Source organism: Macaca mulatta, chromosome 5 (assembly GCF_049350105.2).
Source record: "Macaca mulatta isolate MMU2019108-1 chromosome 5, T2T-MMU8v2.0, whole genome shotgun sequence".
NCBI classification, from domain to species: Eukaryota; Metazoa; Chordata; class Mammalia; order Primates; family Cercopithecidae; genus Macaca; species Macaca mulatta.
Window position 1 is genome coordinate 60,736,789 of NC_133410.1, and position 23,068 is coordinate 60,759,856.

Genomic DNA, 23,068 nt, shown 5'->3' on the forward strand with positions numbered 1-23,068 from the left:
CTTTTGGGTGTGTCCATATTGGTGCGAAAATAATATAATAGGAATAGGCAAATTGTCCACGGCTGATGGTAAAGCCTTTGCAGATCCTGAAGTACTCCGGAGGTTGACATCGTCTGTTAGTTGTGCGTTGGATGAAGCTGCTGCTGCACTTACCCGTATGAGAGCTGAAAGCACAGCAAATGCAGGGCAGTCGGACAAGTAAGTATATTTTTGCTGCAACCAGTATGAAATCATTTTCTTAAAAATAATAGCAAATAGCTAACATTTACTGAGCATTTATTTTGTGCCTGGCTGGCACTGTGCTAACCACTTGACATCTGATGTCTTATTTAGATTCACAAAAACTTTATATGGTATAGATTTTGTTTTTACTCTCATTTTACAGATAAAAAGTTAAAGAGAGGTGAGTAACTTAAGATCAAATAGATAATAAGTGGCAGAGCACCAGTGTCTTTCTGACTGCAAGACTGAGGCCTAGTCAATATGTTATAAAAGACTTTTTGCTTATTTAGAATTTTTTTTTTTTAATGTGTTGGTGACAAGTAAATGTTTTACAATTAGGCCATTTTCCAGTTCATTTGCATAGTTCTGAAAATTTTAAAGGGTGAGGCTTTTATTTGTTTATTTGCTTTATGAAGTCTTAAAGGAAGTCATAGATCTAGTTCCTGTAACTTGAATGTGAGTCCAGGGACTTTATTATTTTATATCCTATAATTCCTTGTATACAGATAGCACTTTACAGTTAGTAAGGGCTCAGTAAATATTTTGTGACATGACATTTTAAGCTGTTCTGATGATGTTATACAATAAAAATCACACCATCTCATATATAAACATAATTATGGATGTATATTAAAAAATGGAAGCCAGGCGCGGTGGCTCACGCCTGCAATCTCAACACTTTGGAGGCCGAGACGGGCGGATCACCTGAGGTCAGGAGTTCAAGACCAGCCTGACCAACATGGAGAAACCCCATCTCTATTAAAATACAAAAATTAGCCAGGTGTGGTGGCGCATGCCTGCAATCCCAGCTACTCGGGAGGCTGAGGCGGGAGAATCACTTGAACCTGGGAGGTGGAGGTTGTGGTGAGCCGAGATTGCGCCATTGTACTTTAGCCTGGGCAATGAGAGCAAAATTCCGTCTCAAAAAAAAAAAAAAAAAGAGTGACAAGAAAAATGGATAGATACTTCAAGGAAGCAACTAGAAAAGAATCATTAATACATGTTACCATTTTCAACCCTTGGTGGCTTCTTTTTGCCTCCTCTAATAAAATGAAGCCATTTTATTTATTTTAGCAATTGCCTTAAAACAATTGAGAACATCTGAATATTCTGTTATATTTGGGTTTAGAGAGTAAATTATAGCATTTAAGAATTTTCTTTTGTCTAATGGTGTTTTCATACAACATTTTTAAGAGTATAAAAGAGAAGTTATATAGTATTAACAAGGTCATGAATTTGCTGTTTCTCTTGGCTCTTTATTAGTGTTCATTCATTTAGATTTTTCTGTCTGTATTAACTTGCTTTACCATTCTTCTTGTAGGTTGACTCCCTTCTTTAGTTAACCTCGGTTTCTATTCCATAGTAAATGTTCGGTTTTACTAGCCTAAAATATTATTGGTTATCTCCAAATATTTTTTAATGTGGTGCCTGCTAAGATTGGCAAGAGAGAAAATTAAAAACACCTTGAAGGGTATACTAAAACCAGTTAAAGCAGGAAATAGAATACAAAAATAAAAAGTCACAGATTATTTTGCATTGAAAATACTGGAATTTAACAGAAAAAAATATAACATATTTGTGACAATTATATTTATTCAACAAAGTTTGAGAAAGATGGTAGACTTATGTGCAGTGAGTACTGTGTGCCACATTTTCATATTAGTTAAGGACAGTGCCATGTGCGAGGCTTGATATACCCTTTGCCCACAAGTTCTTAAGTTCAGCTGTTGCTAGAGTAGATCTTCTAAGGTTGTTTTAAAGCTGGTATACACACATGGAAATTGAATGAAAAATTCAAATGATAATGTAGATTAGGGTATATGCATAAAGAAGTGAAAGAGACAGAGACTACTTTAAAAGAGAGAAAAGGTACGCACTTATAGAGGAAATGTCTTACGGGAAGGATTTGTCCTAAACATGCTTAAAAATTATAGAGAGCATTGAGTCTAGGGACTGTCAGTGTCCTGTGAAATGGGAAATCAGAAGAGATGTTTAAAAGACAAATTTATTTAGTGCTGGTTGAGACCTTCACTTTTTGTAAGGGGAAAATACAATTAACATGTAAATAAAATATATAGTATGGCACATAATAAAATAATAACTATGGGAAAAATTTAAAGGAAAGTACTAAGGCAGTGGTTGGGTTGGAGGTTATCTTAGTTCATTTTCTGTTGCTTGTAACAGGATTCCTGAAACTGGGCAAGAAAAGGAATTTATTTCTTACATTTATGGAGGCTGAGAAGTCCATGGTCAAGGGGCTGCAATTGGTGAGAGCCTTCTTGCTGGCAGGGACTCTCTGCAGAGTCCTGAGGCAGCACAGGCCATCACAGGGCAAGTAGGCTAAGTGTGCTAGTTCAGGTTTCTCTTCCTTTTATAAAGCCTACCCAGTCTCACTCCATGATAACTAATTAATTCATTTACCCATTAATCCATTAATTCATGAATGGATTAACCGATTCATGAAGACAAAGCCCCCATGACTCAGGCACCTCTTAAAGGCCCTACCTCTCAGTATTGCCACATTTGGAGTTAAATTTCACATGACTTTTGGAGAGGACAAAATGTAAACCATAGCAGAGGTCATGTTACATTTTGTAATAGCGTGGTCAGGGAAGTCCTCACTTAAAATGATGGCTTTCTAGGAAAGACCTGAAATAGGGAAGGGAGTGAGACATGTCTGAGAGAGGAGCTGTCTTGGCACAGGAAGAGCAACTGCAAATATTTGGAGGTTGGAGCTTATTTAGCATATGTGATGAATAGCAAGAAGACCAATGTGGCCGAAGTGGAAGGAATAAGGGTGAGAGAGTAGGAGATAAAGCCAGAGAAGTAAAAGGGAAGAGGAATACCTGCCACAGGGCAGATCTTGTAAGGATTTCGTTCTGAGTAGAGGAATGATGTGTTCTACTTTTCTTTTCTTTTTTTTTTTTTTTTGAGACAAAGTCTTGCTCTGTCACCCAAGCTGGAGTGCAGTGGTGCCATCCTGGCTCACTGCAACCTCTGCCTTGTGGGTTCAAGCGATTCTCCTGCCTCAGCCTCCTGAGTAGCTGGGACTAGAGGCACACACCGCCATGCCCAGCTAATTTTTTTGTATTTTTAGTAGAGACGGAGTTTCACTGTGTTAGCCAGGATGGTCTCGATCTCCTGACCTCGTGATCTCCCCGCCTCAGCCTCCCAAAGTGCTGGGATTACAGGCATGAGCCACCGCGCCTGGCCATGTTCTACTTCTCTTTACAAAAGATCTCTCTGGTTGCCTTGTTGAAAAGAACCTGAAGGACAGCAAGTAGTGTGAAGGCAAGGAGACTGGTTAGGAGGCTTTGCCGTATCTGAGACAAAGATGTTGGTCTTAAATCTGGGTGATGGTAATAACAGAGGTATAGAAAAGTGATTATCTGTCGGTGCCTTTAGTATCTGAAGTGAAAGGGCCATACTTTAAGAGGGTAATAAAAGAATTGAGTTATATTTGAAATAAAAAGAATATTAATAGCCCTGGATTTAGTTTTAGGATTATTTTATACAAAAGTGAGAATCTTTAGAAATGTCTACAATTGGAATTGTTTTGGTAAGTTTATGGGGCATACACTTTTCTCTCAGTTTAATGTTTTGTTACTCCACTTTTTCCACTCTCATTTTGCTTGAGTTCAGCTTTTTCTTTGCCTGGATTTGAAACTTCTCCCAAAATTTGATTGTATGAGTAAATACTTCCAAAACAAAACTAAAAAAGGCTCATCAGTTATTCATTTATTAGTATTACATTCTCCCATCTTTTCTGTCTGATTTCCCTTTACTTGATGGAAGGACTCACATAGATCTTTACAATTAGTAGAAGTTTTGCCCAGTTTTTACTTTTTAATTAAATTTTATAAAAAATTTTCTACTAACGAAACAAAAGAAGCATAATTATGACCTGTTATTTGTGTGTGATTTCTATAAAATTTTATGTTTTAAAATTTTATGTTCTTTCTCCACTTACCAGTAAATTAGACTTTATCCTTCAGTTGCATAACTGAAAACATTTTGGAATATTGATAATTTTAATTCAGTGCCATTGATATGTAGATTGTAAAAAACTCAATGAATTCAATCATCTTTGGCTTTTTGTTATGAATCATACTGAAATAACCATCCTTGTTGAGCACTAATGTTAGCATTAGCCTATTCTCACTCTGCTATAAAGAACTACCTGAGACTGGGATAATTTATGAAGAGAAGAGGTTTAATTGACTCAAAGTTCCACAGGCTGTACAGGAAGCATAGCGGGGAGGTCTCAGAAAACTTACAATCATGGTGGAAGGCAAAGGGGAAGCAAGCATGTCTTACCATGGTGCAGCAGGAGAGAGAGAGAGAGCAAAGATCTTTTAAACAACCACAAATCTCATGAGAACTCACTCATTATCATGAGAACAGCAAGGGGGAAATCCGCTGCCATGATCTAATCACCTCCTACCAGGTCCCTCCCCCAACACTGGTGATTACAATTCAACATGAGATTTGGGTGGGGACATAAAGCCAAACCATATAACTATAGAGATTTGACATAAATATCCAATACTCTGGCTGGGTGTGGTTGTTCACATCTGTAATCCTAATGCTTGAGAGTCTGAAGCAGGAGGATTGCTTGAGGCCAGGAGTTTAAGGCTGCAGTGAGCTGATTGCATCACTGTACCCACTCCTGGGTGACAGAGCAAGACTCTGTTTCTAAACAGCAAAAAACAAAACAACCAAAAACAATATTTATGCTGTGCAATTTTTTTAATATTCTTATATTCTGGTATTGTGATATTCTTTCCCTAATAGCCGCAGTTTGGCAGAAGCCTGTTCAGAAGGAGATGTAAATGCTGTGCGAAAGTTACTCATTGAAGGGCGAAGTGTAAATGAACACACAGAGGAAGGGGAGAGCCTCCTTTGTTTAGCTTGTTCTGCTGGATACTATGAGCTTGCACAGGTTCGTATTATCAAAATAAAGCTTGTTGTTTTTTATAAAACTGGCTTGCTTACTAAGGAAATAATAAAATAAATCTTTCCAACCATTTGGATTAATTCAACAAATAGTTAGATAAATTTTGTGTGCTTATAGCTCTTTTACTACGACTAGGTAGACATTATATAAATACATGCATTCAAAATTTTTTGACGGTTATCATTTCTTAATATCTTTTTAAACTATTTTTCTCTCATAAGGTTTTGTTGGCAATGCATGCAAATGTGGAAGATAGGGGAATCAAAGGTGACATTACACCTTTAATGGCTGCTGCTAATGGAGGACATGTCAAAATTGTGAAGTTGCTGCTAGCTCATAAAGCAGATGTTAATGCACAGTCTTCAACAGGTCATGCATATTTCTTTTTCAGTTTTGCTAAGTAGTAACATCATTTGGTAATAGTGGTTTCGCATGAAGGTGATGTTTAGTGCTAATTTTTCAGTTCTCTTATTTCTTAGATGTGCTACATATTCTCATACATCTGTGTATGAATTTTGAAATATATAGAATATATTTTGAATGATATTCTTCCTATTTCGTTTATAAGGGCAATTGGCCTTTTAAGGTTCTTTAAGATAAAAGTAAAACACTGACTGACCCAGTTAGACGGACCACTCTCTTGGAAATTGAAAGGTGTGGGCTGTAGTGCTCAAACCCATGTTTCCAGTTTTTTAGGAGAGAAATGGTAAGATACGGAGAAAAAAAGATTGTGGAACAAAAGGATAGTCCATTGTTTCCTACTGTTACTAAATTGTGGCCCACAGAAAAAGTATTGTGAAAACATTGTGTCCTGAAGAATAGCATAACTTTAGTCTAAAATATATATATATGTATTTTCAAATTTGGTCCTAGATAGATTTGTGTAAAAGTTCTAAAATTTCATGGAAATATTTTGTGCATTTCCTTCATGCAGATTTTTCAAATTTATTAAATGTTTTTTAAGATCATGTTGTGATTTAAAGGGATTTTTAGAAACTCTTACTTTACCCAGAAGGTTGATTTTTCTTGTAATATGGGAAATTTTTATCAGCAGAAAAGTTTTAGAAATTATTGAATTCAATTTCAGATTTAGAAATTTGAATTTGATCAGTTAACTAGTATTTGAAGTTGTAATGAAAACATATATGATTAAAAGGTATAGTATAAGGTATGTATATGATGAATAATTTTAAGTTAGAAACATTGAAATAAAAAAAAACTTGTGAAGCATTTCTCTGATAAACATTAAAACAACTTTTTTCTCATCTTAAGGTAAAACTTAGCTCCAGGGCAGACTTGCCCAGTTCTTTTACAACTCTCCAATCTGGATAAGTGTATATGATTTTCCTCATGTATTTGACTTTGGTTTTAAATGGAGAAGGAGAATAGGGAGTTGATTTCAGAAAGATAAAATGCAGTAGGAAAGGAATTTTATATATAGATATATATTTACATATATGTATGTGTAATTTAATATTTATTATGGTTATAGTCTTCCGTTTCCATTTTCTTAATGTAAATTAGCACTTTGATTTATTTTGGTATTTTATGTTAATATATTTTTATTTTTCCTAATTAAAATAGGCAATACAGCACTTACATATGCTTGCGCTGGAGGCTATGTAGATGTTGTAAAGGTGCTCTTGGAATCCGGTGCTAGTATTGAGGACCATAATGAAAATGGTCATACCCCTCTTATGGAAGCTGGAAGTGCTGGACATGTGGAAGTAGCCAGATTGCTGCTAGAAAATGGGGCTGGCATTAATACGCATTCCAATGAATTTAAAGAGAGTGCCCTTACCTTAGCTTGTTACAAAGGTACAGTATAAACCTTTCTCGAAACAAAGTTTTTAAACATGTGAAATTATAATTATTTTATGTGATCTTGTTTTTAAATTAAAAAATAAAACATAATAATAGCATATAGTATGTAATTAAAATGTTAAGTGTTTACAGTGTTTCAGTTTGTTTACTATTTAAATTTTTAAAATATAGATTTAACATTATAAATATTGTCACTGAAAAATGAGTATTAATTGATCTAATTTTTATCAGAAACAGTTCTTTTAATATGAACTGTATAATAGCTTTCATGTCGAGAAGATTTTGCTTGGTATGAAGGGGTACATGGTATTTTAAATGATGTCAATGAACCTGAAAATATTGATAGTACAGAAAATGCCCTCCTTTGGCAGGCCACACAGCTGCCTGGAAAGATGTTTGGTCTGTAGATAATTACTGTTCTATATTCTAGATTGTTAAAACGCAGCCACAGAGCCGAACATTTTTTAGACTCCACATATATGACAGATAAATGGCTGTAAAGTAAGGTGTTTTACTTTTTAAGAAAGTAAATTAAGAAAATCTTTTATTAATAAAGTTTTTTGGGCTGGGCGCGGTGGCTCAAGCCTGTAATCCCAGCACTTTGGGAGGCCGAGACGGGCGGATCACGAGGTCAGGACATCGAGACCATCCTGGCTAACACGGTGAAACCCCGTCTCTACTAAAAAAAAAATACAAAAAACTAGCCGGGCGCGGTGGCGGGCGCCTGTAGTCCCAGCTACTCGGGAGGCTGAGGCAGGAGAATGGCGTAAACCCGGGAGGCGGAGCTTGCAGTGAGCTGAGATCCGGCCACTGCCCTCCAGCCTGGGCGACAGAGCGAGACTCCGTCTCAAAAAAGAAAAGAAAGTAAGTTTTTTATTTAAAAAAAAAAATCATGCAATTTTGTGTTTGGTTAGCCATTCAATTCTATGTTTTATGCCATATATCTATATAGTTGTCCCATATTATTTACATCATAAATTCTTGACCCCTAGGCATCAAGAAAAAGCTTTTGCAAAACCTAGTAAAAAATTTAAGGAGACACTCATTCTCAGTGACTAACCTTTCACTTGCACAAGCTTACATGTGAGTGGCTTCTTAAATTTTGCACCCTGTGCTTTGATTTCCTCACCCTAGTTCTGGCCTTGGTGTTGTTTTTTTCTATATAAGAGTAGCCAAGGTTGTGTGATGCCTTTTGGAATAATTTCATTTATAAACATGAAAATAATCCTTATATATTTGGATTAATTGACTAAAATTTAACTTAAATTTGAAAAATATGGTTTATAAAGTGCTTTTGATTATCTCATGTTAATAGATTTTCAGATAGGGAGCACAACTGAGGTCCCTTAGTTCCCTTCCCCAACCCTATTTACAATTAGGCAGAGGCTGATCTTCATTGGGAGGAGAGGAGGTAAGCCTTGGGGTGGGCTGATTGGGTGGCTCTCTCCCCTTCTCACAAATACTTTTGAACCCAGTACTGGCTGCATTTCACTACTGAGTCCCTGCTGGCCAGAGAGCTTTGAGATGGGGCTGCATGTAACTCCTCTCCCCTCTCCCCTTTGCTTGTAGCCCCACCCTGCTATCCAAAAGGGGCATCTGAGGTTGGGGCTTGCAGGCTTTAATTAGAAGCTGGATAGCGAACTGAGCTGGTGGAGAACATCTCTACTACTTCCAGGTATCCATGGACCCCTTTCCCTTCCTCTCTTTCTGATGAGGTCTCGTATGATGTAGACTGACAAGGAGGAGTTGGGGAAGAGAGGGAAGTCAGGCTGAGACTGAGCACTAATGTGGGTTTTGGGGAGGGGAGAATCACAGAGAGAAAAAGGGATGGTAGGTAGTTGGCAAATACAAGACATGGCAGATACTACACTTACCAAAGTAAATTTTGTTTAACTGTTTACCTGTGACTCCACTATCTGTCCTTCTCCTGCATCCCAGTTGAATAAGAATTGATTGTAGCTGATTCTAAATAAAGCTGGAAAAAATTAAATAATTTTTCTATTGTTTTTTGCATAGAATCTGAAGTCTTTTTTAAATTATAATTTGTCTTCTGCTTTTTAACCACTTATATGGTATCTTTATCTGAACTGAAGCATATGGTTTATTTGAAACTGCATAAATGTGTGTACATGTTTATGTTATAATTAAATATATAAATATAAATTAAATGGTGTGGTTTGAAGAATATTTTTATACATACAGTTCCCAGTTTATAAGCAGGTTTTTCCTAAAATGTTTTTGAGTTAGGTATTGGAACTTTAAATACATTTTCTCACAGAAATAACTTGACTGATCATTATCTCAGGCTACTAGTTCGTGAAAACTGATTTATTCCATAGCATAAATAAAATAACTATAACATGCCTGGGCTCTTAAAAGGTTGTAGAGGGAACATTTTGGGTGTTGGATTTTAATGGCATCTTTGTTCACCTCTAGCAGGGACTCTAGTAGCAGCAGTTTCTAGGGCAGTAGAGTAAGGGGTAGAACAGCAAGATCACTTGTGTAATTTGTGTTCTACAGTTAAGGGTAGCTTCTAGTTGACTTTATTATGCTTATAAATTTAATGCTATAAGTTAAATATAACTTTTCAAAATATTATAATTTTAAAAATTATTTTGGAATAATAAAATATTTTCAAGTAATCTTGTACACTTTTGGTTTAGGACACTTAGAGATGGTGCGATTTCTTTTGGAAGCAGGCGCGGATCAAGAGCATAAAACAGATGAAATGCACACTGCTCTAATGGAGGCTTGCATGGTAAGATTGGTGAAATATGCGAAATATGTTTATATATTAACCAGGGAGAGACAGAGTAGTATACAATGAATGCCTTTTCAATGGGTGCTATGATTCTGTTTGTCAGAACCTTATTGAATCAGTTGTACAACATTAACTTCTATTAAAGTTATTTTCTGAAGCTTTACAATGCTACCTGCATTTTTAGTCTCACATAGCTATACTGGTTTTATATAGTTGTCGTCACCAAAGTGACTCTTATAAAGATTGGCTGAGGATATGAAAAAGAAAAATATGGCCAGGCATGGTAGCTTACGACTGTATCTCAGCATTTTGGGAGACCAAGGTGGGAGGATTGGATTAACAAATTAAAATGGAGGCCAGCAGTTCAAGACCAGCCTGGCCAACATACCAAGACCCCCTGTCTATTTTTAAAAATGTTAAAAAAAAGAAAAAAGGAAATATAATTCAGAGTATGTACATTATTAATAAGCATAACATACCTCAAACCAATAAATAGACTAAACAAAAATTTTAAAGTAGAGCATAATTTGTGTTACATAATTTCCCCTCTCTCACGGTTTTTTCTGAGCTCTAGATTGTCTTTTGAAGAGCTGTGTTTTAGAGTTTGTATTCGGGAATGGCTCATAACAGTACTCTTAAACCTTTGTGTCTTAGTTTATGATTTATGACACAGAAGTGGATCAAAATATTATAGAAAAACTTATGAGGGGAACATGCCAATGGTAGAAAGGGCCCCAAAAGAATCTGAAGTTTCTTGTCTCATCTCCCCTTCAGAGAATAATTATTGAAAGGATGTTAAATTTTATTTACTAGTTTTTAAAATATTAGGTAGCCATTTAAGACTTGAGTTATCTATTGTTTTCCTTATTGCCATCTTAGTGTTTGCTTTAGCAAATTATTTTTTTAACAAATAAAAGTTTTTCTAAGCTTTTGAGTTCTTCATCTGTAAAATGAGGAAAATATCTTTCTCTGAGAGTTGTGAGGATTAAATGAGATAATGGATATAAAACACATTAATAGTATTAACAGCAACAGTTTTAAAAGTTCCCCGTCATAAGGAAATTTATTGCCACTCCTTACTGAGGAAACAGCCTGTGTCTAGTTTAAGAAATTAAAATGGAATAATCTGTAGATCTAGCCAACATGCACTGGGAGTAAATATTATAAGTGAAAGGTATTAGTAGGGGCCAGACATGTGAAAGACTTGCTATAATACTGAGTTTTTAAACTAGGATTTAAAGGAAATGTAGGAGTTCACTATCAAGGAAGAAGATTCAGCGCTGAAGAAATAGCAAAGTAATCAAACTAATAAGACATTAGATTCTTCTCTACAAATTGAAAAAGAAAAAAAGTAGTAAGACATTAAAGTTGTGTAGTGTGACATGCATGGAGGCAAAAATGGGCATGGTATGTTTGAAAGAATATGTCTGGGAGATAACATGTAGATGGAAAAAATTATTGAAGGACAAAAAGAAGGAAAAAGAGGGCCTTGAAGTTGCCAGTAATTAGGAAAGGAGTGGGAAAAAGTGACCAGTAAAGGAGACAGAATATAGAATTTTCTTTTTGTATTCATTTTTGAGACAGGGTCTCACTCTGTTCTCAAGCTGGAGTGCAGTGGCATGATCGTGGCTGACTACAGCCTCAACTTGCTAAGCTCAAATGATCCTTCCTCCTCAGCCTCTCGAGTAGCTGGGACAAGTGCATACCACCACACCTGGATAATTTTTGTGTTTTTTGTAGAAATGGGATCTCACCATTTTGCCCAGGCCTGTCTCAAATTCCTGGGCTCAAGCAATCCTCCTGCCTCAGCCACCCAAAGTCCTGGGATTACAGGCGTGAGCCACCACACCTGGCCCTTTTCTTAATTTCACTGGTACTTGGATGATGAGCAATACAGAAAGTACCATGTACACATTGTATTCACCTAACACAGCATGTATCCTTCCCCCACTTCTCCAAAAAGGGTTGCATTTTTTCCTAACTAATCAAAAGTTTGCTTATCCTTAAAGATTCTTATAAAATTCTTCTTTCCCTCTCTAAACTTTATCCTTTTAGCATTTAAGTTTGTACTATACAGTGTTGATATTATCTGTGGTCTCACTATAGTCTCTTATTTCACATACTTACTGTTTTTTTTTTTCTAATGGTAAATAAGCTTCTTGATCGAAGGTATCATGTTTCTACTTATTTTATATTTTCAATCTCTATTTCCCTCTTCTATGTTAACAGAATATAGGCAGTGCATAATAAATACTGATTTACTCAACTGTTAAATGTAGATCTATTCCTATTTGAGTGGAGATAGATAAACTTCATTGTATAGTAATTGAAAAGGCTTCAAGTTTTTCAAGATTTTTTTTAATGGTGCTGATTTAATTTTTTAAATTGTATTATGATTAGGATGGCCATGTTGAAGTAGCTAGGTTACTTCTTGACAGCGGTGCCCAAGTGAACATGCCTGCTGATTCATTTGAGTCACCATTAACTTTGGCTGCATGTGGTGGGCATGTGGAACTTGCGGCTTTACTTATTGAAAGAGGAGCTAGCCTGGAAGAGGTCAATGATGAAGGTTATACACCATTGATGGAAGCAGCTCGAGAAGGACATGAAGAAATGGTGGCATTACTTCTAGGTCAAGGTAACCATATCTATCAAGACACTCAAGTATAAATGTGTAAAACCTAAGAGTATAATTGTATAAAATTGGATTTTAGTATTTCAGCTTTCTAGTAGAGTTGCAGTGAGCTGTTACACTAACCAGTGATGAAGTATTTACTCTGAAAATGACTCCCATACTGTGTTAAACAAAATCAAAGAAACTTCTTTAATATAGAACTTTCAGAGACATCATGTGCTATATGTGAGTGAAAAACAACTGGTATTGGCAAGACTTGTGAGTTAAATAGGGGAATATAAGAGTCAACATTTCTAAAAGTAATAGATCAAGAGAATGTATTCCTTTGGGGGCAGAATACCTACTAATAAATATTTAATAGATCCAGTGTTTTATAAAACAGTATGGGAAACCATGCAGTAAAGACTAACTTGATGAGAGTGCAAGAATGCACTCACATTAGAAGCTGTCAAGGGGCTCAGTACATAAACTTCTCTTTTGGGAAAAGTGAAATAATTACTTCACTATGTTAAGATATCTTCAGTTTGGAAGTAATCTCCCATCTCTGTATTTGTAGCATGACTTTATTTTTCTTTCAGTAGTAAAGTTTTTGTCTGGACAAATTTAAGAGGAATGAAACTTTTAAAAAAACTTTTGTTTTTATTTAGAGGTAATGTTGACTATGATTTTTAAAGCATAGGTTTTGGAGCAGACTTCTTAGATTGAATCACAACTCCACTGCTTGCCAATTTTATAACTTTAGGCAAGTTTCTAACCTTCTGTGCCTCAGTTTTCTCATGTGTAGGGTTATTGTGACAGTTAATACGTATATATAAAGCTCGTAGAACAGTGCTTGTCATATAGTGCCTGTTAAGTGCTAGCTATAGTGATGGTAGTAGTATTGATGACGATAATGTTGTGACCTTGTATAAGTTAAATAACCTCAGTTTCCTTAGCTGTAAAATGGAACTAATAATAGTAATAATAATAATACCTAAACAAGTTGTAAAATGCTTTGATATTGCCTGGGAAATAGTAAGAGCTTATTAAATGTTAAGATTTTTATTATCATCTTCGTCATCATCACCAGTATCTTTATCATTTTTGAATCACTATAATGAGAGGATGTAGCTTATATTTTTGAGTTATTTTATCACCTGACTTGTACCTTCTGGCTGAGTAAATATTACTCCAGCTGTGGTACATCAAATCTGGAAGTGGTTTTAATAGTTTTATTTATTTTTATTTTTAACTGCCTTAGGAGTTAGGAGAGAGGCACTTTCTTATTTATCATAGTAATATAAATGTTCATTTTTGAGATATAGTTTATTAAGACACAATCATGTTTTTCATATCTCTGGAATAAGTTAATGATTTTCTTTAAATAATTGGAATCTTTATTTTAGGAGCAAATATCAATGCACAGACAGAAGAAACTCAAGAAACTGCCTTGACTCTGGCTTGCTGTGGAGGCTTTCTGGAAGTGGCAGACTTTCTAATTAAGGCAGGAGCCGATATAGAACTAGGGTGTTCTACCCCTTTAATGGAAGCTGCTCAAGAGGGTCATTTGGAGTTAGTTAAATACTTACTAGCTGCAGGTAGGCATTTTTGCATTTGGGAGAAGTTTTTTGCATGATTTATTTAACTAAAAATGTCATGTGCAAATATTTTTATGATGCTATGATACACTGAATGTGTGAGTTTAAGAAAAAGTGTGATATACCTTTGTATGTATTCTGAGCAGTTTACCTTACTGCTGTTTGAAGTATTTGCAGCTTTAATTTCAACCAGTTTTGTTTGTAATTTTTTTAATGCCTACAATATTCCGTGTTTCTAGAAATGAATAAGGTTTTTTTGTTTTTGTTTTTAATGAGTAAGGTTTTAATTTGTTTAACTTGAGGAGATATGACTTATCCAGAAGAAGTTTTTATTTCCGTCATATATTATATGTCTTACGGCTCTTTTAAGTCTATGTATTATTTGTTGACACTACTACAGGAGCTAACGTTCATGCAACAACAGCAACAGGGGATACAGCACTAACATATGCCTGTGAAAATGGTCATACTGATGTAGCAGATGTCTTACTTCAGGCAGGCGCAGATCTGGTAAGCTATTTACTTTTTAAATCTTAATATTTAACAATAAGAAATTAATGTTAAATTATGGAGAGTCTAGACAAAAGGTATTTCTTTACTTTCAGTTTTATGGGTTTTTTTTTTTTTTTTTTTTTTTTTGCCATTCTTTCTCTCACTTAGTCACATTTTTTTCCCACACTGTTTAGTGTCCATTCTTTTTTTCCTTAATAGGGTTAGTCACTGCATCATCCCTCACTTTCCATAGAAAAAGGAAATTTTTGTGTTACAGATATTAATGCAGATTAATTTTCCCTTAGGTATTTAACTATTTTTAGAAGTTTTTCTGATTTGGTATAAAAAGACAAATGTGGCTTAGAGGAATTTCAGTATTGCTTAGGAAATAAATTATGCCTACAATATTCAGAACATTATTAAATAATAGAAGAGTTTATAAATACTTAATAAATAATCTTTTCCCTTCAGTACTTTATAATTTCAGGAAAAATAATAGATGACATAAATACTGAGGTTATTATAAAAGATGTTGTAGTGAAAGTGCAGAGTAAAGAAGCTCAAAAGGTAAAGCGGTCATCTGATGTATTATTTTGGGGTGGTTAAAGTTTGGACAGATAGATATGACAGTGTTGTGGCTAAAGAGGTATTTCAGTAGGAGAAAATATTATGAGTGAAGCCTGAGGGCTGAGGAAGCATAAAGCAACTGTGTGTGGGTAGAATAGGTGGTCTTCCAGTCTAGCCTGCGGGGTAATAGGAATAAGACATCCAAAGGCCAATTTTAGTTAAAATGTGAGCACCCATATATTTATGGGCCTGAGATTCTAAGATTAATAAGCAACTGTGCTCTTTCCTTCATAGTTTATGACAAATTCATGTGCAGGCAGCAACAAGCCCCCCTTCAGTAATTAGTTTTATAAACTTAATAATTTATAATTTAACCTTTCTTTTGTCGTTTATGAAAAGAAAATGTTGAATTAGATTATTGCTGGGGCCACTTAATGTTAGCACTAAGTCTAACAAGGGAGACATAAGCACACAACTAACTAGAATGGAACACGTATAATAAGTGCTTCAAGCTTGTTAGACTTAGAGCTTCTTCAGCGTAAGAACTGTATTCCTGATGTTTGCCGCAATGGCTCTGAAACAGACAGCAATGTAATCTTTAGTACTTGGTTAGTTGATGGCAATTAGAAAAACCTAGGAAATGGCTTAAGGGAAAAATCAGAAATTGTTCATCAGATGTGAAGGTTTTTTTAAAAAAAGAAATTAAAAATGCCATGCAAAAGATACTTTTTCTCAAATCTTTATTTTTTTAAGATTGAAAATTTCACCAGTCGTGTTCTTGATTAGTTATTAATCATAAGTATGCAGTAGAGTCTCCATCCTTTTGGGACCCAGAAAGCTCTTGTAACATCTTAGAGTTGATGGTTTTAGAAATGTTTATCATTTTTATATAAGGGAAACGAGAGAGAATAGGAAGTCTGTAAAGAGATGGTAATGATATACTTACTGAAATTCATAGAGGTGGGATACACATGAGAGGAAGATAACTTGGAGTGGATGAGGATAATGCTCATTATATTGATTGTTCAGAGAAGGCTAGAGTACTATACGTGCATGTTCAAGTACCGCAATTCATTGTGTAGAGATAGGGACAGATTACTCAGATGCATTTAGATGAGGGCATCATGATCACGTGACTATAACTTCAGTTTTAAAATTATTTCCAGTGCTCACTTTGGCAGCACATATACTAAAATTATTTCTATAGAACATGTTTATAATTTGAGATTTTTTTTAATTAAAAAATGTATTTCTTAATTTCCTTCAAAGCATTATATTTAAATATTTAGATTCAGAAATCAGTCCAATTATTTTCCTTTTGATTTCCATGAAAAAGAATACTTGTTCACTGGCAATTAAATGATTAAATGTCAATTAAGTCTTTTTTTTTTTTTTTTTTTTTTGAACCAGGAACATGAATCTGAGGGTGGAAGAACTCCCTTAATGAAAGCTGCAAGAGCTGGTCATGTTTGTACTGTTCAGTTCTTAATTAGTAAAGGTAGGTTTGTTTAAAACAGTTGTCTTTTTTTCAAAGGTATCTACACCTGCCTTCATTTAGAGATTTAAGGATAAAGCTCTTTTGAAGGCAAGAGAGTGTCATATAAGGATGGATGCTACTGACATTTAATGAATGGATAGTTGATAAACATGCTGCCATGCACAGACCAGCTTCAAACTAGAAATAATTGTCATACCAAGTAGCACACTTGTTGAGAAATGTATAAAGGAAAGGGAAATTTCTCTGTGTCAAAACTGAAGATTTAGGTAACAAACTCTGCTGTGTTCATGTAATATAGTATTATCTTGAAACCTGGAATTTTATGATGTTTCTGCCACTAAAAAAGTTTGTGGTAAGTAACATTTCTACCATTTCCCGGTCCTGTGTTTCCTTTTTTATAAAATATAGGGAGCTGGTTATAAATATAGTACAAAAAATGTTCACAATTGAAATGTGACAAATATAGCAAATTGCATGAGGATTTTCATTCATGATCAGAAATTTTAGTTTGAATATTAAAGACCTTAATGACCAAATAAAACAAAAGGAAGTATATTATTACTTTCTTTAAATTATTTCTTGCGTGCTTACTATGAAAGTTCTAGTTGAGACAGTTTTTTATTCAGAGTTCATCCTAATCTTAAGTATAAGAGATTACAGATTTTACTTTTGATTCTGCATTGATAAAAGAGAGAGGAAGCCAGGTGTGGTAGCTCACCCTTATAATCTCAGCACTTTGGGACCCCAAGTCAGGAGGATCCTTTGAGTCTTGGAATTCAAGACTGGCCTGGACGACACAGTGAGATTCTGTCTCTACAAAAAATTTAAAAATTAGCCAGGCATGGTGGCTTGCACCTGTAGTGCCAGCTAGTTGGGAGGCTGAGGTAGGAGAAGCACTCGGGCTCAGGAGTTCAAGGTAATAGTGAGCTATGATTGTGCCACTGCACTCCAGCCAAGGTGACAGAGTGAGACCCTGTCTCAAAACACAAAAAGGTGTAGGTCATATACAATTTTAAAAGGCAGTAATATACCATTTTCTTCATATAATAATAGTAAAGAAATCTCAAGTTTATAATTGTTTATAGGTAAAGAAAATTTGAAATAACTTACTGTTGAAATTAAACATTTTGACATGCACTGGTGATATATATTCATAACAGTATCCTCAAGCATAGCATTATATACATAATTGCTGTCCCCTCTCATTGGTTAATTTTAATGAGTTCGATTTCAGTTTCTTTCTGCTGTTTTATTTCCATTTCCCACGTTACTTAACACAGTAATCCAAATTAGGGATAGAGGTCAGGTGCAATGGCTCGTGCCTATAATTTCAGCACTTTGGGAGGCCAAGGCAGGAGGATCACTTGAGCCCAGGAGTTTGAGACCAGCCTAGATAACATGGCAAGACCCCATTTCTACAAAAACAACAAACAAATAAATTAGGGATACCTTCCTATTTGGGAGTAGGGGTGAATTATCTGTTTTCCTTGTCAGGTATTTCCTAATGGGAAAAAAAAGGGTACTGTTCTATTTAGTGTTTGTTCTCTACATATTTAGCCCATAGAGGGCAGTATAGTTTATTTTTATTCAGTCATCTTTTCTACTGAAGAACTTAAAATACAAATAAAACTTCATATTTTACTTTTAATACAGTTATTACATTAGGAGTAATAGGTATTTTGGGTATCTTTTACTGGTACAAATAAAACCTTTTCAAATTATATCATGTTTGTCTGGGATTTATTTACTTTAGAATAATTCAAGATAGGAGAGGAGAATTAATGTAGGATATTTGTGAAATGAGATTGGCCATGTGTTTATAATCATTAAAGCTCGGTAATGGGTATGTGGAGCCTCATAATACTATTTTCTCTACTCTTCATGATTTTTAAATTTACCATAATTTTAAAAAAAACCATTTTACTAATATGATTTTCCATGCCTTTTCTGTTTTAGGAGCCAATGTGAATAGAACCACAGCTAACAATGACCATACTGTACTGTCCCTGGCTTGTGCAGGGGGTCATCTGGCAGTGGTGGAACTACTTTTGGCTCATGGGGCAGATCCTACTCACCGTTTGAAAGTATGTAACTCAAATGTTTGTGTGGCATTGTGAATTAATATTTCTCTCTTGGTCGTTATTACAACATATCATGTACAAGTTCCATTCATAATGGCATTCTAAGTGTAAATTTTCTCCTTTTTCACTTAAACGTTCTTTACCAAACCTATGATTTTAATGTGGCTGGGACCTGTTGGCTTTATCTTCCTAAGTGATTCTGTAAACTAACTTATTTTTCTTCACTTTTTTTCCGCTTCCATATTCACTCTTTTAGGATGGCTCAACTATGTTGATAGAAGCTGCAAAAGGTGGCCATACAAGTGTTGTTTGCTATCTCTTGGATTATCCTAATAACTTGCTTTCAGCCCCTCCACCAGATGTCACTCAGTTAACTCCCCCATCCCACGATTTAAATAGGGTAAGCTTTTAAAAATTAAAGCATTTTATGGCATGTCTTCTTTATCCTAACTTTTTCATTTATAATTTCTGTTTAAATTAGGTTATTTTTTGTTCTAATATGTAGTTCGGTTTGTAAATATGTACTCGATACAGTTAATGAACATCTGGTATAATATTCAGATCCTAGATAATATGATTATGCTTTAGCTTTTAAAGGTCACAATAGCAACTTGAATTCAAAGCCCACTAAAAAATGTCATGGTAAACAATTTGGTGCCAACATGTTTTAAGTAAATATGTCATTGTCTCAGATGACATATTAAAAATATTTTCAAAAAATCTCTGTAATTTATTCTTTATTTAGAGCATACTACTTAATGGATTGTGTAGGACACTAATAGTCACTTAGTGTCCTTTGTCTTAGGCTCCTCGTGTACCGGTTCAAGCACTGCCCATGGTTGTTCCACCTCAGGAGCCTGACAAACCACCTGCCAATGTTGCCACCACTCTTCCCATCAGGAATAAAGGTCAGTTATACTTCTAAAGACTGTTTCTTACTTGGTGTCCAGGTAAAAATAAGATTACCAAAAACTAGCCATTTCTACAAACAAGGAATTTTACTAAGTTGGCATTATTAAATTTGTTTAACCCATGATAAAAGCATGTTATTGGGAGAAAAAAAAATAGTTAATAACACTGATTTGTGCTAGAATTAAAAGTTTTAGCATGAGAAATTCAGATGCTCATCTTTGATGCAGTTCTGATTATAGATGATTTCCTTTAATAATTAGTAATTTTTATTCATGTAAAATGTTAAGCTTGGTATAGTTGAGTGATATTTTTATAAAATACTTACTTAAATCTCTGCAGTTATAAAGGCATAAATTAACAAGACGTATCAAATATTAGAAATTTATTTTAGAATGACTGGCTTAATATAGATTTTACATCTGGGATACCTTTTCTCAACCAATAATTCAGTTACTTGAGATATGCTTGTTTATTTCTCTAGAATTCTGAGGTCCATATTTGACTTGTGGATGTTACACCATGCATGTTCTTAAGTAATGTCCCCAGACATTTTATACCTACCGGTTTGAATCAGTTTTTCTTTTAAAAAGTTTTACGTGAAGAAACAATGCAGTTTTTATTTTTTGGTTTTTGGCTACATATATTCTTTTATGAACAAGCATGCTAAGTATTTTCACCAGCTCTTTTCAGTCACTACTATCAACCTAGAGCCTTGGCACCTTTTTCAGTTGATATAGCAAACAATTGATTGCTATACCTATAGCCAGATCTGTCTATTCACCTGGCTGTCAGAAGATACAGTGGATGGCATAGTCCAGCATCTTTTCTTCCGGGGAAACTGAATCCCAATTCTCTACTGGCCAGATAGCTGTGTGAATATGTGAATTTATATCTTGCCTCTATTAGTCTTGAAGATGGTAGGCCCCAGCAAAGACATATTTTAGTTGGATTTTAATTTCTTGTTACTTCTTAGTGGTTTGGGTACTCTTTGTGTGTATGTGTGTGTGTTTAAAAGGCACAGACTATGAAATGTGAAAAAAACCTGACTTAGAGGTCTGTTTTCTCTTCACCCTAATAATTTAGCATTATTGTTCTGTTCTTATGATGAGTTTTAACATCTTTATGACCATATAAAATATCTACACATAGCCTTAGATGTTACTTTAATTGCACACTTAGGTATCACAAACCTGCATTCCTCTATTGTCTAATTTTAGCCATGTGATATTTTTAAGATTCTGAAATTAATTTACAAAGGTTTTGCACATAAAATACATACATTTTATATTTGTGAAAAAGAAGGTGGATTTGTTTTTAACTTTTTAACAGTACATTTTCACCTTTTATGGATATGATTACTTAGTGCATAACTGTTGGCACTAAACCTCCCAACAGTAACTCTGTAATGAGGATGCCATTCATGTGCACTTCTGAGGGGGTTTCTTTTTCACACAGCTGCTTCTAAACAAAAGTCCAGCAGCCATTTGCCAGCAAACAGCCAGGATGTACAGGGTTACATCACCAATCAGTCTCCAGAGAGCATTGTAGAAGAGGCTCAGGGAAAGTTAACAGAACTGGAACAGAGGATAAAAGAAGCCATAGAAAAGAATGCACAGCTGCAGTCCTTGGAACTGGCTCATGCTGACCAACTTACCAAGGAGAAGATCGAGGAGCTGAACAAAACAAGGGAGGAACAAATTCAGAAGAAACAAAAGATTTTGGAGGAACTACAGAAAGTAGAACGAGAGTTACAACTGAAAACTCAGCAGCAGCTAAAAAAGCAGTATCTAGAGGTTAAAGCTCAAAGAATTCAACTTCAGCAACAGCAGCAACAGTCTTGCCAACACCTGGGATTACTAACTCCTGTTGGAGTTGGAGAACAGCTTTCTGAGGGAGACTATGCACGGTTACAGCAAGTGGATCCTGTTTTGCTTAAAGATGAACCCCAGCAAACTGCTGCTCAGATGGGTTTTGCACCAATCCAGCCTCTGGCGATGCCTCAAGCTTTGCCTCTGGCGGCAGGTCCCTTGCCTCCAGGGTCCATCGCAAATCTTACAGAACTGCAAGGAGTGATAGTTGGACAGCCAGTACTGGGCCAAGCACAGTTGGCAGGGCTGGGGCAAGGAATTCTGACAGAAACACAACAAGGGTTAATGGTAGCCAGCCCTGCTCAGACCCTCAATGACACGCTGGATGACATCATGGCAGGTGGGTTTATATTGTTATGAGCAGGTATCAAATATGATTTGCTTAAGGCGAGTAAGAATGTACCCAAATTTTTTGCCGTTACCCAACTTGAGAACTATTTTTGGACTGACTCATGTCTAGCTTTAGAAATATTAGTTCAATCTCAGAAATTCTCAGATGGATACAGGTTGAATTAAAGATTAGCTCATTCAATACAAATGACTGAAGCTTTCTGGCTTAGCTTGGTAGCTTGAGAATCTAAGTTTTTCACTAGTGGGGTTGATGTTTGATTTTTGTTTTTGTTTTCATTTTTTTCCTTTAAGTTCAGAATATTGAGATTGAATTTTGGCATTTTGCTTCTGTATTCACACCAATAAACTGGGAAATTGATAGAAGTTGAAGTGCAAAACTAGTAGGACACATCAGGAAGCTTATTTATGAACAGAAATACTTTATATCCTAATGGATCAGACTTCAAACCTGATGGATATTTAAAAAAAAAAAACACACACTTTTACAAAATTAATAAAGTTCAAAATCAAATAGGGTTTAATTATACTGTATGTAAGTGATTTTGTCCCCTGTGAATGTTAATGTGTAGTCTCTTTCTAACTGTATCATGAGAAGATGTGGCCCCCCTGAAAGTATCATATATATTTTTAGATGTGTAGCCAGATAAATTTTATTCCATTATAAGTAGTTTCATCGGCAAGAAGATATATTTTAGAAGATTGTTTTAATGCTTCTAGTTTTTGGTACTTATTTTTTGTAAGCTTTGTAACAAAGTAATGGTATGAGATTTTACAGGGTTGTGAGCCATAAGAGTGCTATACTGAGAAGGATAATTTGCTTCATTAAAAAAAGAAAATTTGAAAAGGAAGGAAAACAGAAAAATGGAAGGAATAAACAGTGGAATTTTGATAACTTCCATTTGATCTCTTCCCCTTTTTTATTTATTCGTCTGTACTGAAAGGATGATCGACTTTTTCTAATTTAAAAACTGTTTCAATAGCATTAAATATGATGAGATTGTATAATTAAGTTTCATCTTTTAAAAGGATAATAGAAAACTAAACTGTATAGTGTTTAGATGTTTAGGTAACATTCAGACACTAAGAAACCAGCTGAGATAGATTTTATACTTAAAAATATCTGTAAAGTGTGCTAGTCCTCCTTTAATAGCACATCAATAGTTATGTGGAATGAAAATTTCTTCTAGTCTTAATGGTTAAATGACCACATTGGAAAAATGCTAGTAATAATTACTAGTAAGAATTGTATGGCTCTTATTGATGAGTGCAAAATTTTTCTGTAGATTTGAAAGTCACTACTAATCATGATTAGCTGATTATAAC

At 35.0% G+C, this 23,068-nt stretch overlaps 1 protein-coding gene across 9 annotated transcripts in view; it reads left to right on the top strand.

Annotated features, from left to right (window-relative positions):
- ANKRD17 (ankyrin repeat domain 17) overlaps positions 1-23,068 on the top strand; it is a 182,527-nt gene that overhangs the window by 96,255 nt on the left and 63,204 nt on the right. For 5 of the 9 annotated variants that reach the window (XM_028848507.2, XM_028848508.2, XM_078003490.1 and 2 more), the window contains exons 3-15: positions 42-198; positions 5,017-5,164; positions 5,401-5,548; positions 6,764-6,997; positions 9,667-9,761; positions 12,165-12,402; positions 13,785-13,976; positions 14,377-14,486; positions 16,446-16,533; positions 18,490-18,617; positions 18,871-19,014; positions 19,420-19,522; positions 20,982-21,734. In XM_028848507.2, coding sequence (XP_028704340.2) covers positions 42-198; positions 5,017-5,164; positions 5,401-5,548; positions 6,764-6,997; positions 9,667-9,761; positions 12,165-12,402; positions 13,785-13,976; positions 14,377-14,486; positions 16,446-16,533; positions 18,490-18,617; positions 18,871-19,014; positions 19,420-19,522; positions 20,982-21,734 — 2,538 coding nt within the window. The remainder of the gene's footprint in view (positions 1-41; positions 199-5,016; positions 5,165-5,400; positions 5,549-6,763; positions 6,998-9,666; positions 9,762-12,164; positions 12,403-13,784; positions 13,977-14,376; positions 14,487-16,445; positions 16,534-18,489; positions 18,618-18,870; positions 19,015-19,419; positions 19,523-20,981; positions 21,735-23,068) is intronic. The other 4 variants (XM_028848511.2, XM_028848512.2, XM_078003491.1 and 1 more) reach the window with 1 other exon arrangement.